Genomic DNA, 17,679 nt, shown 5'->3' on the forward strand with positions numbered 1-17,679 from the left:
TTGCTTTGCATATCACTTTTTATCCCACAAATACAATTCCAAATCTGGGGTGAATGGGATGACGCAGTATGTCCAGGTCGGATTTAAAAATTCGCTCATGGCTGTGTACATACATTGTGTGTACACAAGTGTGCGATTATTAAATAAAAACTGATTGTTTCACAACCTTCTTTGAAAATAATTGATTCATTTATGACAAACATTAGGAATACATCAAATAGCAAAATGTTAACATTACAATAATAGGTTACATAAGCATTCCATCAAATATTGGTTGCCGGCAACTTGATGCTTCATTAATTTCTACACATGCTTCTTGAAGGCTTTAAGCCAAAGACCTTTTTTTTAAATATCTTCAATATATTCAAACAATTAAATGTTATCACTGCATAATTGAGTTGAAGAGAATTGGAAGGAGGTCAACTGATAACTATAACATATACTTATAATTATCAGTTGACCTCATCCCGATCCTCTTCGACTTTATTAATTGTAGGTAACATAAACTAGTAGTTATCTCTGCAGGTTTTAAACTAATCTATTCTCGTTAGCATTCCACAATTGGCGCTTCAAAGTCTTTGCTGCTATCTGAAACAATTTGTAATTTCAATCGTGCGGATTTTAATAAATGTATACCTTGCTCTCTTAACTTTGAATCCTCAGATTGATGTATTTTGCATGCCTGTAAAGCACCTTCCAGGACACCAGGCCCTCCAATCGAATGAACGGTGACAAAATCTCACCAAGTAAAAACTTTTTTACATTGAAGTTTAACTGTATTTCTAATATCACCAAATTTTCTAAAATCAATCATGTATTATTATGCATAGGGTAAATGCAAAATGTTTCAAAAAATTTAAATAATTGTCTCATTTTCATTTATTTTATCTTATCAGTTTAAACACTAAGAGAAGCTTGATGGACAATTAATTTTGCTAAAGCTTTATCAGTAAACATGTGCACTAAATTGAGGATATCCTTACTAAAGCATTTTTTCTACTTTTAGCTTTGCAAAGATATTTTTCTTTCTGTGTCAAATATAAATTTACAAATTTATAATATATTAATAACTTTAAGAAAAGTATTAGCAAGCTAGTCATTCTTTACCCCAATCCATTTTATTCATTACCTGTCTTCCATGATAAAAAGTCATGCTTTTCTGAGAGTTGCTTTAAAGAATTTTCTGTATTTAGTCTGTCTTCAATACAATCTTGATGTTTCAGCCGCTCTCTCCATTCACATAAAATCCTAATTAATTTTAATTAATAATAACCACTCATTTTTTGATTGTCAGAAATATATTTGTTCACCTTTTGGACAGAGTTATTTTCCAACTGTGTTCAAACAGTATGTCCATTGCCTGAAACAACACAGAGATTATTTAAAAAAAAAAAAGCGAGAAATTTGAAAAATAAATAATTACCTTAGAAAGCGTTATCAGGGGATGTATTTGACGCTGTTATTTGCCAAATTAAAATCATTTTTAATTTTCATTCAAATCTTAATATGGAAAATTAAAATCATACAAAAATGATTTTAATTTTCCATATTAAGATTTGAATGAAAATTGTTTTAACTTACGTAGGGCATTTTTTAAACATAAGTTTTAATTCAATTAAGGTTTTGGTGGAGATAAATTAATTGAAAAGAATTTATTTGGTCAAGCGGACCACGAAACCTGATAAAATGTAATAAGTTTTAAATTGTAAATAAGCGAGATTGGTAGATGCTTTAAAATTTTAAATTCCAATTTAATAAAAGAAATTATTCAGAAATCGTGAGATGCGGTCTGGTGTGATGTAGGTTTCAGAAAAACATTTTCTTTATCGTGCCAACATTTCGATCTTTATTGAGATCATCTTCAGGGCTCAAAGTGTTTGTCTTCTGTGTAATTGTGCCATTCTTACATGTCATGTTGAGAGTGCAATCACAATCACACCAGACCGCATCTCACGATTTCTGAATAATTATCGATTAACGGTCACTAATCACTACACATTAATAAAAGAAAGTTGAAATAGAAAATGTTTGAGTGATTGTGAAAATAATAATAAAGCCTTGGTGCAATATGTACATTTTATTTACTTTACAAAAAGTACACAATTTAATACAGTTTAAAAAAATTTTGAATATACAAAAATACTGATCAAATTTTCACAGCATTTTACAAATTAATTTCTCTATGAACATATCACTTTTTAAGTTTACAACTGAAATATTTATGTACAACTTGATTTAAGTGTCAAACGGTCGAATTCAATCGAACGAATTTTATACTCGAAATGTACTTAACTTAAATAAAGTCAAAGCCTTCGAATTTACTATTGTCTATTTTTGTTTCTCCTAACAAAATTTTACCCTGTGTATCAAAAGCCATAACATAACTTTCAAGTTTCCCATTGACTTCGTATGATTTTATGGCTACAATAAGGTTATCGTGTGTACCGGGCATGAATTTGAAACTGGAAAACCCGTGTGTAGGTACAACTTCACCAACCTGAGTAACCTAAATACATCATATACTGTTAGTCGAAAAGTTTAAAATAAATTTAAAAAAATATTTAACAAATATTTACATGACATTGGTTAAAATTTTCATCGCATGATATTAGAACATTTGTTCCTTGGTACTGATCCTTATCTTCGTTGTAAGCATAATGGGACATTCTCCTCGGAAGGAAAAACCATTTATTGTGATAGTCACTCCAGCATGCAGACTCGTGCAGCAGATATCCTAAGAGTATGCATTGTAAATACAGTGCTCATTGATTTCTATTATTATTATTGTTTGAATACTAAAAATATATACCTGGAAAGTTAATTCCCAAGGATGACCGAATGGTCTTATAATTGTTTTTCCAGTCCAAAGACTCAACTTCACCAGTCTTGCTTATCTTCTTAACCCACATTGGATTATAATTAACAAATTCACCAGTTGGAGTAGTCCATTCTTTACCCATACTTCCAACATATAAATGACCATCTTTTACTGTTGCCCATTCTGATTTAAATCCTACAGAAAAAAAAATCAATTAAAAATGTATTTAAATAAAGTGGTTGTAAAAGTAATACTGCATAATATAAAATATTACTGTATAAATACTCTGCGGGTGAGTGTGTCTAGAGAGTGACAGCAAGTTATTTGCGAGAATCGAGTTCATTCTACCATGCCCTGAGAAGTATTGAGTACTCTGGGGAAGTGAATGCGACATATGTCTGTATAAGTGTTTGATGTATGTGTATGTATTGTGTTTGTATCTATTCTATATTTGACAACCTGAGGTACCTGAGAGGCTAGCATTATAGGATAGCGACATACTTATAAAAGTCAAAAACTAGACTGAGACTTTCAAATGACAGTTTCAAATGATGAAAGAGCAGAAAAAGAAAAACAAAATACACAGAGGTTGCCAGCTCATAAACCTCCCACATATATTTATATAAAATATTTGATTATGATATGATGATGTGAAATCATGTATATTTCTACTAGTGTTTTGTTAACTCGTAAGAAATTATAGCATCAAAACAACATTCTTAATTTTTTATTTTAATTAATTCTATATCATCAACACTATGGGGGTGGAACCATCAATCCATCCCCACCAAAAGGAAAGTACAATTCATTGACGTACCCACATAAATACATCAGACCCTTGAACATCAGTTTTTTCTCAAGCAGATCACGATTATAGAGAAATGACAGATACCCAAACAGTCATTGGAGCATTGGATTCATTCAGATCAACATTCATGCTTAATGAAGCTATAGGAAAGCAAACTCCTTCAAGATTGATATTATACAAAGAAACTTTTTTTTAAACAATTTTTTATAACTCACCTTTATCAATTTTACCTTCACCATCAGTCAGCAAGACCCAAGGGTAGACTTTGTCATCTTTCAATACGTAAACCAGTCCTCCTCTGTCATCGAAGGTAAGTAAATTCCCATTGTAGGTAACAAGCTCCGATAGCTCCATCCCTCGCCCTCCATAGCTATACTTGCTTTTGAGGGGTTTTATCGAATTCTTGTCCCAGTTGACGGAAATATGATTTTTCTTCTGGTCCCAGATCAGAGTCCCGGTGATGTAGGTGCTTACCCACGTGTTTGACTCATCTTTGCTCCGCGATGCTTCGTCTTTGTCAGCAATGGCACCGACTTTAAAATGGACCTTGTCATTGATGTGTCGAGGTGGTGTCAAAGGGTACGTCAAATTCAAAGTTACATGCCTGTTACCCGCAATATTATATTTGTAAAGGGCCGATTCTCTGTCCAAGTGGTTAAACGAAGGAGCAGGGACATTACCTAAGTCGTACGATTTGACGAGCATAAATAAAAGGACGACGGATAAAAGTGAAACGCCGATTACATACGTCGGCTGGAATCTAATCGGGCTCTTTCCTATCCTGTAAGAAGGAGGTGTTCTCAAGGCTCGTCTCCAGTCTTTCATCATCATCAACATCGCTCTTTCTTCCAGGTCTTTATTCATCAAACGGCAAATATTAGGAATACATCATACATGGAATATTGAACTTTCTTTAACGTTACGATAACGAAGGTTATGTGCAAGCTTGAACAAATATCGATTGCCGGCAACTTGACAGTTGACGTCTGTTCTCGCCGTTTCATATGTTGTCTTCCACATACCCTTCCAAATTGAAGGCTTTAAAGTTTAAGCCAAAGAACTTTTTTTCACGTCTCTTCGATATCATTAAGAAATTTAACGTTAACCACAAAATAAAAACACTATTAAAAGCTTTGAAGTTGATTGTAATACTGATAAAAAATTATAAAAAAACGAAAAAGTTAAAAAATTAAAATGGCGTTTTCTTTTGTGGCGATATACCTTTTATATATCACTGCTTCGGTATTTGGTACATGAAAAAATGTCCAAACAAAAATAAAGGGCAGTAATGTTTTAAAAAAATCATAAATCAAATTTTCTCCTTGTATTCTTTTTCCACAATAACGAGAAGGATTTTCAGCAAATCGCTTCGGCATGATCGTCCAGAAGTTGCCTTTTGCCGGTTGGAAACAGGCAACAGCCCCTCGCCGGGCGGCAGGTGCCACCTGCCAAGTGACTCAGGTCAAAACACGTCAAACTCACTAATTACCTCCCAAAGTCGGTTAAATCATTATTCCTTTGTTTTATGTAACAAAATAGTATGAATGTTTGAATAGGACTGATTTATTTAACGAATGCTTGTTCGGGTGTGTGTTAGTGATTTTTTAAAAATAGTTTCAAATGAAAGGATTCTTTAATAATTATTGTTAAAAAAAGTACAATAAATATACTTGTTGGAAAGTACCGTATGCAATAGGAGAGATTAGACCTTCTGAGAATGGCAACGGAACAAGAACTGTACGAAGGTATTAATAAAATGTAAATTCCATTCTATCCATAACAACATAACGATACTTTGTTGAAGCTGTGAAAAGGAATTTGAATAAGGAGGGCTTGACTGGTAAAATCAAGTCGGAGATAAGATACGAAGTCCTGAGACTTTTGGGTATATCCGGGCTTAAAAAAGACAAAAACAAACCAGGCCTACCGCACGAGCTTGGCCTTATAAACAGCCTCCTCAAAGAGTATTTGAACTGGGTAGGATACAATTTCACCTCCATGATGCTCTCCGCAGGTAAATACATTTATTAACAGATTATTGATTTTTAAGCACAACATTTGTGCTCTTTAAGGCGAAATGTTGAGGTCTGCGGGCTGATAGACCGCCCTTCTCCTTGGTCATTTACGGTTGTGCCTGTCAAACGTATTTCATCATTTGACCAACCCTTAAACGAACAAGCTACATTCATTTACTTCAAAAAATCTATTAATTAAACCTTTTTTATTTAATACCTCAAGACTAATACATCAGCCATATATATGACATACATTAAAAATAATTAAAAGTCCAGAATGCCCATGTGGTCAGGATCCCCATATATACAGGCATATTATATCTGCGTGCACGATCATCAATCAAGAAAGAATGCTGCTCAAAAGAAACTACTCTACAAGGAGACAAATGGCCTACATCACAAGAAACTTTGATCACAAAATAGTGACCATTGATCGATGATTATTCAGAAATCGTGAGATGCGGTCTGGTGTGATGTAGGTTTCAGACAAACATTTTCTTTATCGTGCCAACGTTTCGATCTTTATTGAGATCATCTTCAGGGCTCAAAGTGTTTGTTTTCTGTGTAATTGTGCCATTCTTGCGGGTCGTGCTGAGAACAGGCACTTATTTCGATCAATAAAGATCGAAACGTTGGCACGATAAAGAAAATGTTTTTCTGAAACGTACATCATACCAGACCACATGTCACGATTTCTGAATAAACAAAATACTATGTAGAGTTTATAAAATTTGTTAATTCAATTTACTTAGAAAAATTGTGACAGTTGTTTGTACGTGTAAAATGTCAACTTATATGTAAATCATTGTATATAAATTGTATGTAAATTTGTATTGTGGCTTGTAATCACTAAGGGGACAGGCAGTAAAAAATAAAACTAATAAAAAAAACCACATTTATATAATCAGACTATAGAGGATGTCGCAAGCAGACTAAGGGGTTTAAAAATTTCCATTTCTTAGAGGAACGGTAGTAACACAACCCATTTCCTGGGATGTGGATAAGAATTGCTTACAATGCTTTGGAAACATCCACATACACATGGAATCCTGGGCACTTCAGCCTCAATCTGCCTACAGCACCTGGCACCACCTAGACCCCCCCCCCCAAGGCCCATGTCAGTGGTCGTATAACATCAAACATCAGGGAGGTCAGATAGATGTCGTTTTTCCCAATAAGCGATGTAAGAGTCCAAGGCCGCTATATTCTTTGTCTAACGGTGTACTATTAACCATGTGTTTCATTATCACTTGCTTTGTCGATTGTGTTTCATCACTTTGCCATTCTGAGTAGTCAGTCATGTGTTCATCGCCTCACAGACCTCATCACTGCAGTTAAACTGCCATATCGTGGCACAATATACTTTAGTGTAATACATTTCCTTTACTTAAATTTAAAAAAGAATTCTTTATAGAATCTTCATCGGACAATTATAAAAACCAGTTGACAAGAACGGAATTGGAAAAAGAGTTGAAAATAGAAGCAATTGGTGAAGAAAACAGTGACCTGTTGGTTTTATTTATTATTATTAACATAGTTAGAATAGAAAAAACTGATAAATTTAATTATGTTTCAGACCTCTCTTGTTCATCTTAATAAACCATCTGAAAGAAAATTATGAAACTGATGATTCCAGCCATTAAAATAAAAACTGTTAAAATCATAAATTACCTAAATTTATTACTAGTCAATATTTACAAGTGTCTTAATGTTTTTACAACATAATTACAAAATTCTAGATTGAATAGTTCATTTCTGACAATGAATCCGATTAATGTCGAGTACAAACAATTGCTTAAAGAATTGTTAGCAATTTTGCAAGAAGATTATTGCAGTGTTGATGGTATGGAATTATTTCAACTTGTTTATTTTAATTTGAATCATGTGGCTTAACAATTTTTAGATAAATTTATAGAAAAAAAAATTTATAGAAAAAAATATGCCTTTCCTCATGTCATTTCTTTAGATTAATAAGCAAAATTTCTATTTTTGTTTCATTTAATCTTTTGAGAATCAGGATTTTTGATTCAACTATTTGCTTCTTAGGATCAAATATAAATAACTCGATGGTTATAGAAAGAAAAAATGTTCTGTAGGAATGCATATTTGTTTCAAGGATATCATTAGACCTCCCGTAATAAAAATGTTTTCATTTTTGGTATAAATAATATTGTCAGAAATGTCAATTGTTTCTGCCACATGGAGTTCTAATAGATCAATATCATCACATATCAACACAACTGTGCAAACTCTTACTCCTTAGTTAACAAAATTATTTGGAGATCGTGAGATGCGGTCTGGTTTGACGTAGGTTTTAGAAAAACATTTTCCTTATCATGCCATCGTTTCGATCTTTATTGAGAACATCTTCAGGGCCTGGGATTTAGAAACATTGTTTAAATTTTTACAAAATATATGTAGGATGGGGGAAAAAAAATTTATACAATGCTAGAAATTTTAGATTCAATCAAAGTATTTGTACTCACTCAAAGTGTTTGTTTTCTAAGCAGTTGTGTCATTCTTGTGTGTTATGTTGAGAGTGCAGTGAGATATTGCTGTTTTATGTCTATATAAGTTCGATTTTGAAGGGGTGGGGACAGCAATATCTCACTGGCACTCTCTAAGAATGACACTATGCAGAAAACAAACACACAACTAAGTACAAATACTTTGATTAATTCTAAAATTTCTAGCATTGTATAAATTCATTTTTTTCACATCCTACAGGTCTGGGTATAATTTAAACAATGTTTATAAATCCCAGGCCCTGAAGATCTCAATAAAGATAAAAACATAATTAATAAAAAAGTCAATGGCACGAGACAACTATTTTATCTCAACTAAAAACCTTAATTAATCATAACATATTAATTGGTCAAGCGGACCACGAAATTAGTGAATTTAAAGATCAACACATTGGCATGATAATAATATGTTATTTAAATGTTTATTATTATAAATAATAATAATAATAATAAAGGTAAAATAAAATTTAAAAAAATATATATAATAAAAAATTTGCTTGGCTGAATTGTTTATAACTTTGTACATCACAATTATGAATTAATGGTCCACTATAACAAAGAAGTATCATTTAATTGAAAAAATAAATTATAAAATTTAAGAATAAAGTCTTTAAAGAAAATCAAAGAAAGTGAAACTAGTCATAATCATTTCAAATAAACTATATCTGAACTTACAAAATGGTAGTTATTCCTAGAGTAATACATTGATCTACGTTCAAAATTCCATCCGAGTTCAAACTATATTTTTACATTTTAATTTTAATTATTTAAATTTGTTTAAAGAAAGTGTCTTTCTCAGCATATAAGAAATACTTAACATAATTTATTTTTATGTGTATTTTTATATTAATTTATATAATGAAATAATTGTAATATTTTTTTGTTTTCATAAATTTCACCAATTTATGAGATCATTGTATGAGTATTGAAAAAATCAAGAAACTTAATTATGGCAATGATAAAATTTAGATACTTTGATCAATTTTAACTGGAAACCACCAAAATTATTTATAGATCAATATAACCAGTTTAAATAATATAATATTTAAGTGTGTACACAATTTATTTTTTATTTTCATATTTTTGTACCTGAATTTTAATTAATAAAATCATTAAAAATGAAATTGATGTGTTAACATTTTTAACCTAAGAATCCTCAAACAAAATGTTCTTTATTGTGGTCTGTGGAAGAGAAATAACAGCTAGCATTTATTCATATATTGCCTAATGTTTAGACCAGTTAATATTTACATAGACAGAATACAAGTTTTTTTAAAATCAACTGGTTTTGCCACTTGGCTAATTTCAGATGCTGCACGTATCAAAGCTTGGATTTGTAAAGTAGAACACGATCACAAAGATGGACACATTTCAGACATAAGTCGAAATGCGTACGCTAAGTTCATTCTTGTTATGCTGATGGAAAAGAAGATCTGCCCCCCATACAATGATTTTCCTGGAGAAGAGCATTTGTGTGATTTTTTTTCTTCAGTTGTAAGAAAGTTGATCTTTGAAACTTGAATTTACCAATTTTCCTCCACAATTTTATTTAATTTGTTTCTTACAGAAAGTAGATAAATACTATCACCCACTTTCTTCGAGTGGAGCAAGCAGTGAAGAAGTAAGTAAAAATTATCATTATATTATGATAAGATTTCAAAATACAATTTTTACAAAAGCATTTGCAAATTAATTTAATTAATATGATTCCACAGAATGAAGAAACGTTGAAGAAAGAGTTGAGTTACATTGTTCAGACATCTCTGATCTACCCTGTAAGTTTATCATAAGTGAAGTTAATTTAGTAATTATTCAGAGATCGTGAGATGCACGATTCACGATCTCTGAATAATTATCGATTAACGGTCACTAACCACCACACATTAATTTAGTAATGTTTAATTTTTTTTTTTCACTATCCCACACAGGAAGAGTCGAAACAATGTACGACAAATACAAGTGAAGAGTATTCACAAAATTTAGAATGTACAGTATGTAAAAATTAAACTTATACTTTAAACACACATATAAAATAAATAAACTCTAATATTAAATTAAATAAAATAGTTTCTAACTTCAGTTTTACAAATCTAATTGCAATTTTCATCAGGATGAAATAGTTACTGATGAAGACTACCAAACGTCCCATGAAGCATCAGTAAAGTTGCTTTTAATTAACAAAATATGTAAAACATAAGTACATACTTTCTCTTTCTAGGAAAATCAGACATTCTCAGATTATTCAGGTTTTGAATCTTTCCCTGACTACGAAGATTTTATCAAGCCTCTACAAGTAAGTTGATAAGTTCAAGCAGAATTTTATTATTTTACTTCAGCTAATTTTATCAAAAAAACTGACACTGTTTTCTATTTGTCTATTCTATTCTATTCTATTTGTAAAATTTTGTAAGAAATGGAATACATTTTTGTCGCTACTTATGTTATAAATATACCTAATTTACTTAGTTATAAGTTTAAGCATTAAGAGATTTCCTTATGCTTTCTTTATTCCAGGAAATATTATATATGGTGATTTTAAACCAGGTTTTGAAAATTCTTCTGCCTTTTAAATATTGAGTGTTTAATATGTAATTGTAATTAATTGAAAAGTAGCTTTTTTAATCATTGGTCGTATTGTTACATTATGGGTTAATTATTTGTTCCAATTCACTAATTTCGTGATCCGCTTGACCAATTAAATTAGTACAATTAATTAAGGTTTTTAGTTGAGATGAAAAAAAGTCAATGGCACGAGCGGGATTCAAACCCACGATCTTCGGTTAGATACGCCACTGCTCTACCACTTGAGCTATCGTGACCTCGATCCACTCGGACATCAACTTCTTATCTCAACCCCACCTTTGTTCCAATATTGATAAATTAGCCATTTTGTTTCTCATAGATGAAGACTGTAAAGTCATTAATCTTTCCCTGCCTTAACTCTACCATATTCACCTACTATGTAAATAAATAATTATAATATGCCAACGAATAATTATTTGTAATTGCTAACTGTTAAATTTCAGAACATGGATGAAGAAGACTATTCTCTCTTAGCCCGACCACTTCCTTCTTCAGCAGTATGTATATAATTGTTTTTATTTAAAAGTATTAAAATTGTGTAACTTGAATTGTACCTACAGAGAAAAACTAATTGTAACTATAACGTAGACGATTATTGTATTTTGATTTTGTCTGTCAGGCACATTTCAGCATTTTGCCATCTTCAGTGGTTGATACGTGTGATATATATTTGCTTCGTCAGATTGTATAACCTTATAAAAAGTCATGATTGGCCTGATTGTAATTTGAAATGACTGAACATATCTTTCTTACAGGCAAAATCATGCAGGGTGTTCTGTGATGATTCATTTCATTCTTAACGCAATGTTTCACAAAAGACAATTATTTTCATTATTTCACCATCTAACACACAATGAGAAATATTATTATTATTATTTTCTTTTATTTTTTTATATTTTTTTAAGGAGTCTATGGAATGTGAAATTGATTCAGACTATAAAGTAAGTATTTCATGTTAATTAAATAATAATTTATACTTAGTATACCAGTCTTGATTCATTTAATTCTTAATGCAATGTTTCACAAAACACAATTATTGTCATTATTTCACCATTAAAACGATTTTATTTTATTTTTTTATATATTTTTAGGAGTCTGTGGAATGTGAAGTTGATTCAGACTATAAAGTAAGTATTTCATGTTAATTAAATAATAATTTATACTTAGAATACCACACTGATGGATAAAATAATGCACCACCCTTAAATTTGAATGTATTTTATTCATGTTTTGCATACCAAAAATAGGTTTAGTTGTAAAAATAAGACATTTAAAAAGAAAATGTTTATTGCCTAAATGTAAAAAACAATTATTATTCAACAACAACAAAAAATATTTCCACCTCTGCACAAATCACGTCAGTTAAACACCTTGCATTCTTTGAAAAATATGTCTGGTAAAATTTTGAGAAATTCTTAAATTCAATAATTTTAACTTGCAAAATTTCGCAATAAACTCTAATATCTTGATAATAAAACTGGAGTATCATGATATTAACAAAAATTATAAATATTCCTTTAACATAATCAGCCAACATTCAGATTTAACCACCACGATTCTGCCTTCTGGTATCAAAAATGCATTAAAAACACGATTAGAAGAAATAATACGTAAAGGTAGATAGAGGAATATCGAGTACTCCACCACCCTAACTGAGTGAATGGTATGTAAATAAGAAAGAATATATTTAAGAGTGAGTGAAAGTGAATTGGTTTGGATTTAGGAACTGACAGTATTGGGGGTTGATAGCCCCTTGAGCCCCCCATCCTCAGCAGCTGGACGGATAAGACCGAGGACCGCCAACACCCAGGGTGGGATGATTCTCGGAGCCTGGCAGTAATTTATTGTAAATTAAACAAAAGCCTAAATTCCCTGTGAACTCTGACCACGCTTGTGCAGATTTGGGCTTATGTAAACCAGTAATCAGTTTAACATAATTAAATTCATTCACAAATGATAGTCAGGGAGAGCCTTAAGAAGATTTAAGATATCTATTAAGTTACCACATGGCTCAACAATAAAAATGTACCTCACATTCATATTGCACAATATGCTTCAGGTATTTTTTTGTCCTGGTTGCTTTTCTAGAACTTGTGATTAAGTGATAAGTTCTCCCCTCGCTTTAAATATCATAAATACCACCATAAATCGCAATGTTTGTAGTGTATAAATACAGGATATAGAGATTTCCTGCATTTAAATATGTTTATGAGCCAATAAATATGTTTATCTATGGTATCTTTTGCAAGTTATTATTATAATTGGAATGTTGGCAGTTTTAGTATTATTTTTGAATGTGCAATGAATTCTTCATGTATATATAAATAGTATAGCACCTCAGAGAAAAATTTGTAAGCTTTATATTCCTTCTTGTGCTACATAAACAAAAACAAGGGTAAAATAATAACAATTTTTACCTATAAAATTTTCCTATTGTTTGAAAGATGTGCATTATAATTTTAGTTACTTTCAATTGAATAAGAAATGGTTAACTTGTCTTTTCCTGAAAAGTTCTGATCATTACACTTTTTTTTATCTTTAACTTATTATTAATTAGTTGTAACTGCATTATCATTAACTGGAAAAGTAAAATCAAGACAAAATGTATTTTTTTAAACACTTAAAAAACTTTTCCGTGTAATAAAGCGTTTCTATTTGTTAGAATGAAAAACCTAAACGAGACTGCCGTAAAACAAGAGCCATTGTACGGAAGAATGATGAGCAAACTGTAAATGAAACTGATACATTGGGAATGATAAACACGGTCATTTGTTCAATAAACAATTGCACCATTCTAGAAGAATTTGTGAAAACAGTGTCTAAGTATACATCGGATGGTGGGGTGAAACTGAATCAAGCCGCTACACTAGAAACCTCAAATTTCCGCAAATCTATTAAATCCTTCTTCGATGAAAAGTATAAGATAATTGTAGAAGGGATGACTGATACACAAAAAGAAATTGAAGCCGATTATAAAAAAATGATCAAAGAGTTGTATCAAAAATGTAAAGAAGTGCTCAGTGAAATAAAAACAGTCTTTCCAAACTTCAATATTGAAATGGCTAAAAACAATCCAAACTATATAAAAACTCTTATGCAACAGGTAAAAATATTTCTCTTATTACATTGCACTAATTATGTTTTGTTGTTTTATAATTTAGTTATAAAAAATTATTGGCTTTTTAAAAATATTGAAATTATTCTAACTACAATTAACCCCGACTAGGAATTTGGTGAAGATGTGAAGGTAGATAAGAAAGGAGGACCAACAAATAAAGAATCATACAGTGAAGGATTTTGTGAAGATACTCTTAGAAAAGAGTTACATTTAGCACAGTTAAACTTAATTTGGAAACAAAAACAGAAAAAGCACAATGAAGTAAGAATTTATTTTATTGAATTATTTACTGTATAATATTGTTTAAATGAATTAAACAATGCATAATCGGTATAATTATTTTCATAAAGTGTTTCTTAACGTAGATTGTCCCTTCTACATTTATAGTGTCATTCATTTTTAGGTTCTTCTGGGACAAAGGAAATGCCAACTATCCAATCTTCAGAAACAACTTAAGAATTTGACAGAGAATGAATGTTTTTATGACCAAATTAACAATTCACGTGAAATAAATTTACAATCAGATATTGAAGCACTGAAGAGAAAGTAAGTAACAATGATATTTTAAACACCAGTAGATACCATAGTTTTAGCTCCAGAGGGTTCCTCATAGGTGTCAACATAGTTCAATCCGTGAGGTGATTTAAAAAAATCATTGATACAATCTTTGCCCAGATTTTCAGTGTGTCTTCGGCTAGTGTAAAATCCTTCGTCTTTGACTGATGTCCATTTACCAGATTCACGTAATTCAAGATCAGTAGTGTATACTTTACTGAAGTGCATCCTGGCGAGTATATGTTTGTTTTTGACCTGAAGTATAAACCATCTTGTGTAAAACTTTTGCAAGTCGTCTAATGCGTCGTGAACAGTCGCTTCAGCTTCAGTGAGAAGAATTGTATTCCAAGGAGCCCATTCCTCTTGTCTATTCCATCTAGTCATTCTTAGTTCGGGTAAATATGAAGTTCCACTTAGGGCTGATTGACCTTGCCATATGACATTCATTATGTAATACATACCCATAGGTTGGAGTAAGAATACTACCGAACTTCGGCAGCATTTCATAGTTTCAGAAGCCCTTAACATATTTAAAAGTCTTGTGTAAGGTGCCAAGTTGATAGTAGCATTGGCAGTGGTGTGCATCCAAGAACAAGACATACAGAAATGAAATGAAAGAAGCCTGAGATGGGAGAAAAAATATGCTGGGCTTTTAACTTTTCCACATCCTTTGCATTTGTATAAAGGTTGTTTTAGGCGAGATTCATTTGATTTTGTCAAATTAAGAACTTGTGTATTGAATTCAGGGCTTTTGATCATATTGAAAAATAAAGATTCGACTCTTTTTCTTAAGCCGACCAATTTATTGTTTGGAATGTCAAGAAGTAGTAAATCGGTCTCCCTATCTAGCAGCTCAATTATGTCTTTAGTTACATCTAATCCTTCAAGTTTTGATAGCATAATTTTCCAAGTTGTTAAAATATCAATCCTCTCTTCTTTAGTTAGATCTAGGGTTTGGTAGGCGGAAAATATTTCTTTAAATTCGTTTGCTCTCTGAGTTGCCAAAGTGTCTATAATTGTTAAATTGCCTTTTCTGTAGCGTGTTACCTCGTATCTCGCAGAATTTTGTAACACTCTCATGTCTATTCGCCTCATGCTTTCAGTTTTGCTTTTTATCCTTTGATTCTCAATATTGTAGAGACATTGAATTTCTTTATCAAGCAACTCTGCTATTGCAGCCTTCCTAGAAATCCCTTCTGTCGTTTCTTTAATGTTTTGCAATTCCTTCTGCTTCCAGATTCCCAAGATTGTGTACAAATCGTAAAAATCGCCTCTATTCAATGGGAAAGTTTCTTTAATCAACAATGCCATTCTATCTCTATGGATTTCTTCATTCAGCACCCCTTTGAAATTAACTGCGGCTTTGTTTTGTTCAGATGCTATGCTCACTGCTTTCTTTAATCTCGATTTGGCTAGGCAATATCTGAAGAATCTTTGCAAAATTAAAACAGCCTGATAAGGTGTCAATGTTTTGTACAATTCATCGTAACAAACGTATGGTCTAACGTCTAAAATTTTATCGCTCGATGAAGGGATGTAAGAATCTTTCCTCCACACCTGAGTGCTCTTTTCGTAAGGAGTGTTCATGTCAGACGTTACATATGGAAGATGCGTCTGTGTCTCTCTTGTGTATAACGTTGGAGGCCACATCCCTGGTGGTAATCCTCTCCCTCGTTCTAACGGATTAGTTTGTGTCCAAGTATTGTAATATTCAATGCCAGTTTTTTTATTCCTGAAACCACCGCACCATTCTTTAGTGTAGGCTATGTTATGGATCAGAACTTCAAGGTATTTCTTGCTACCGTCAGGTTTGTGAACCAATACTTTTTGAATTCTTAAGTCGGGTTCGTACTCTTCTGGTATTACAGTACTCCCTTCTGAACTATCATCGTACGTTAAGAAAACTCGGGTTATCAACTTGTCTTGTTCTGGCATCAAATACTTTGCCAATAAGTCACGATGGTGCATTTTTTTCCTTGTGTAAAATGAATAAAGAGTCATATCGCTTGCATCTTTGTGAACATGCTTGCCCAACTCCTTTAACGCCTCTTTTACAGTTAAGCCACTGTTTAAATCTATTTCAATTGCTCTTTCGATATCATCGACCATACAAAATTTGACTTTCACATCGTCAAAAAACACTTCAGATGCTGACTTTATTTTGTGAGGACCAATTGGTCCAATTGGACGCTCTTCATTGACGTCTTTTTGAATACTCAATTCGGAGTGCATGGGGCTCGTACCCATTGAAATGTAATTTAGTTCAACTGATGGTTCATTGGAGGGCGGTGGAGTTTCTAATACTAAAGGTTCCTCAACAAGCTGTGTCCTTAAGTTCAAGCCCTCCTGAACATCGGTAATCGAAACGTTACTAGTTTGCTCTTTCTCATTGACAATTCCTTCAATTAGTTCATCTTCTAATTCATCTACAATTTCAGATTCATCTTCCAGCCCACCTTCTGATATGTCTGTATCCAATGTCGGTTCCATAACACCTTCTTCGTAATCTTCTACAAACTCACCAACCATCTCCTCTTCTTCATCCTCCATATGCATTGTATCAATTGTATCTTGTTCGTTGTAATTATATTCTGGTTCATCCATGATATTGATAAATTAATGCCACAAACAGCCAGTTGCTAAAGTGATACTGTTGCTAAGGGGGAAAACGGTAGAAAAATAAGATATTACTTTGTTATTGTTCTAAATTATTTTAAATTTATTATACTTTCTTTAATATTTGACTTATTTATATAATAGTTTAGTCATACATTTTAATCTTGGTCTCCCTTATTATATTTGTTATCTTCTTACAGCTGTTGCTTCTAGATCATCCCTGCAACATTAATGTTAATTTTTTTTTAAAATTGGGTTTAACTTTTTGGTTCAAAATTTATAAAGTATAGTAAATAAACAAGTACATTTGTTCTTTATATAAAATTAAACATGTTTAGCAAGAAATTTAACATCATTCTAGTAGTATCATAACTTCATTTCTTTTTAGATTTGATGAAAACCAAACTATCATTGCTTGTCTTCGAGATGAAATGAGATATGCATGCAAAAGACATGAAAAATCAATGATGAAGGTAGATTTATGTGAATTGAAACCATGTAAGAAAATGAACGTACCTCCGAAACCAACAACGCAGAAAAAAAATCTTCACAAGTAAAACAGAAGCTTTTTGACATTGGCTGTTTGCTGACTACACTAAAATAACAAATTTAACAATAAAGGTTTTATGGAAGTATTCATA

At 31.8% G+C, this 17,679-nt stretch overlaps 4 protein-coding genes across 8 annotated transcripts; 1 reads left to right on the plus strand and 3 right to left on the minus strand.

The window, feature by feature from the left end:
• Positions 1 to 420: 420 nt before the first annotated feature.
• LOC106669829 lies at positions 421 to 1,452 on the minus strand. Its single transcript, XM_024226211.1, has 5 exons — positions 1,424 to 1,452; positions 1,311 to 1,360; positions 1,130 to 1,248; positions 651 to 800; positions 421 to 588 (listed from the first exon to the last, which is right to left on the minus strand). The coding sequence occupies exons 2-5, from the start codon at positions 1,355 to 1,357 to the stop codon at positions 548 to 550; spliced, it is 357 nt and encodes a 118-aa protein (XP_024081979.1). The 5' UTR covers positions 1,358 to 1,360; positions 1,424 to 1,452; the 3' UTR covers positions 421 to 547.
• Positions 1,453 to 2,111: 659 nt separating this feature from the next.
• Positions 2,112 to 4,744, minus strand: LOC106669807 (apyrase-like). Its single transcript, XM_014399550.2, has 4 exons — positions 3,842 to 4,744; positions 2,810 to 3,013; positions 2,577 to 2,734; positions 2,112 to 2,506 (listed from the first exon to the last, which is right to left on the minus strand). The coding sequence occupies exons 1-4, from the start codon at positions 4,488 to 4,490 to the stop codon at positions 2,294 to 2,296; spliced, it is 1,224 nt and encodes a 407-aa protein (XP_014255036.1). The 5' UTR covers positions 4,491 to 4,744; the 3' UTR covers positions 2,112 to 2,293.
• A 112-nt stretch (positions 4,745 to 4,856) lies between these two features.
• On the plus strand, positions 4,857 to 17,675 carry LOC106669806. 5 transcript variants are annotated; one of them, XM_024226217.1, is made up of 15 exons: positions 4,857 to 5,371; positions 5,431 to 5,640; positions 9,476 to 9,660; positions 9,734 to 9,787; positions 9,882 to 9,941; positions 10,095 to 10,157; positions 10,277 to 10,324; positions 10,385 to 10,459; positions 11,193 to 11,246; positions 11,655 to 11,690; positions 11,841 to 11,876; positions 13,412 to 13,852; positions 13,976 to 14,128; positions 14,271 to 14,413; positions 17,427 to 17,675. In XM_024226217.1, exons 1-15 carry the CDS (start codon positions 5,344 to 5,346, stop codon positions 17,593 to 17,595), a joined length of 1,755 nt encoding a protein of 584 aa, XP_024081985.1. In that variant the 5' UTR covers positions 4,857 to 5,343; the 3' UTR covers positions 17,596 to 17,675. The 5 variants fall into 5 exon arrangements, with proteins under 5 accessions (XP_024081985.1, XP_024081987.1, XP_024081992.1 ...); XM_014399546.1 differs by lacking the exons at positions 4,857 to 5,371; positions 5,431 to 5,640 and adding exons at positions 7,056 to 7,149; positions 7,218 to 7,484; XM_024226219.1 differs by lacking the exon at positions 11,841 to 11,876.
• LOC106669805 (IQ and ubiquitin-like domain-containing protein) lies at positions 14,420 to 17,666 on the minus strand. The gene is made up of 3 exons (XM_014399544.1): positions 17,555 to 17,666; positions 17,194 to 17,258; positions 14,420 to 17,078 (listed from the first exon to the last, which is right to left on the minus strand). Exon 3 carries the CDS (start codon positions 17,024 to 17,026, stop codon positions 14,432 to 14,434), a length of 2,595 nt encoding a protein of 864 aa, XP_014255030.1. The 5' UTR covers positions 17,027 to 17,078; positions 17,194 to 17,258; positions 17,555 to 17,666; the 3' UTR covers positions 14,420 to 14,431.
• Positions 17,676 to 17,679: the final 4 nt, after the last annotated feature.

This window comes from Cimex lectularius, unplaced genomic scaffold (assembly GCF_000648675.2).
Source record: "Cimex lectularius strain Harlan isolate CLEC.00 unplaced genomic scaffold, Clec_2.1 scaffold76, whole genome shotgun sequence".
In the NCBI taxonomy this organism is placed as follows: domain Eukaryota; kingdom Metazoa; phylum Arthropoda; class Insecta; order Hemiptera; family Cimicidae; genus Cimex; species Cimex lectularius.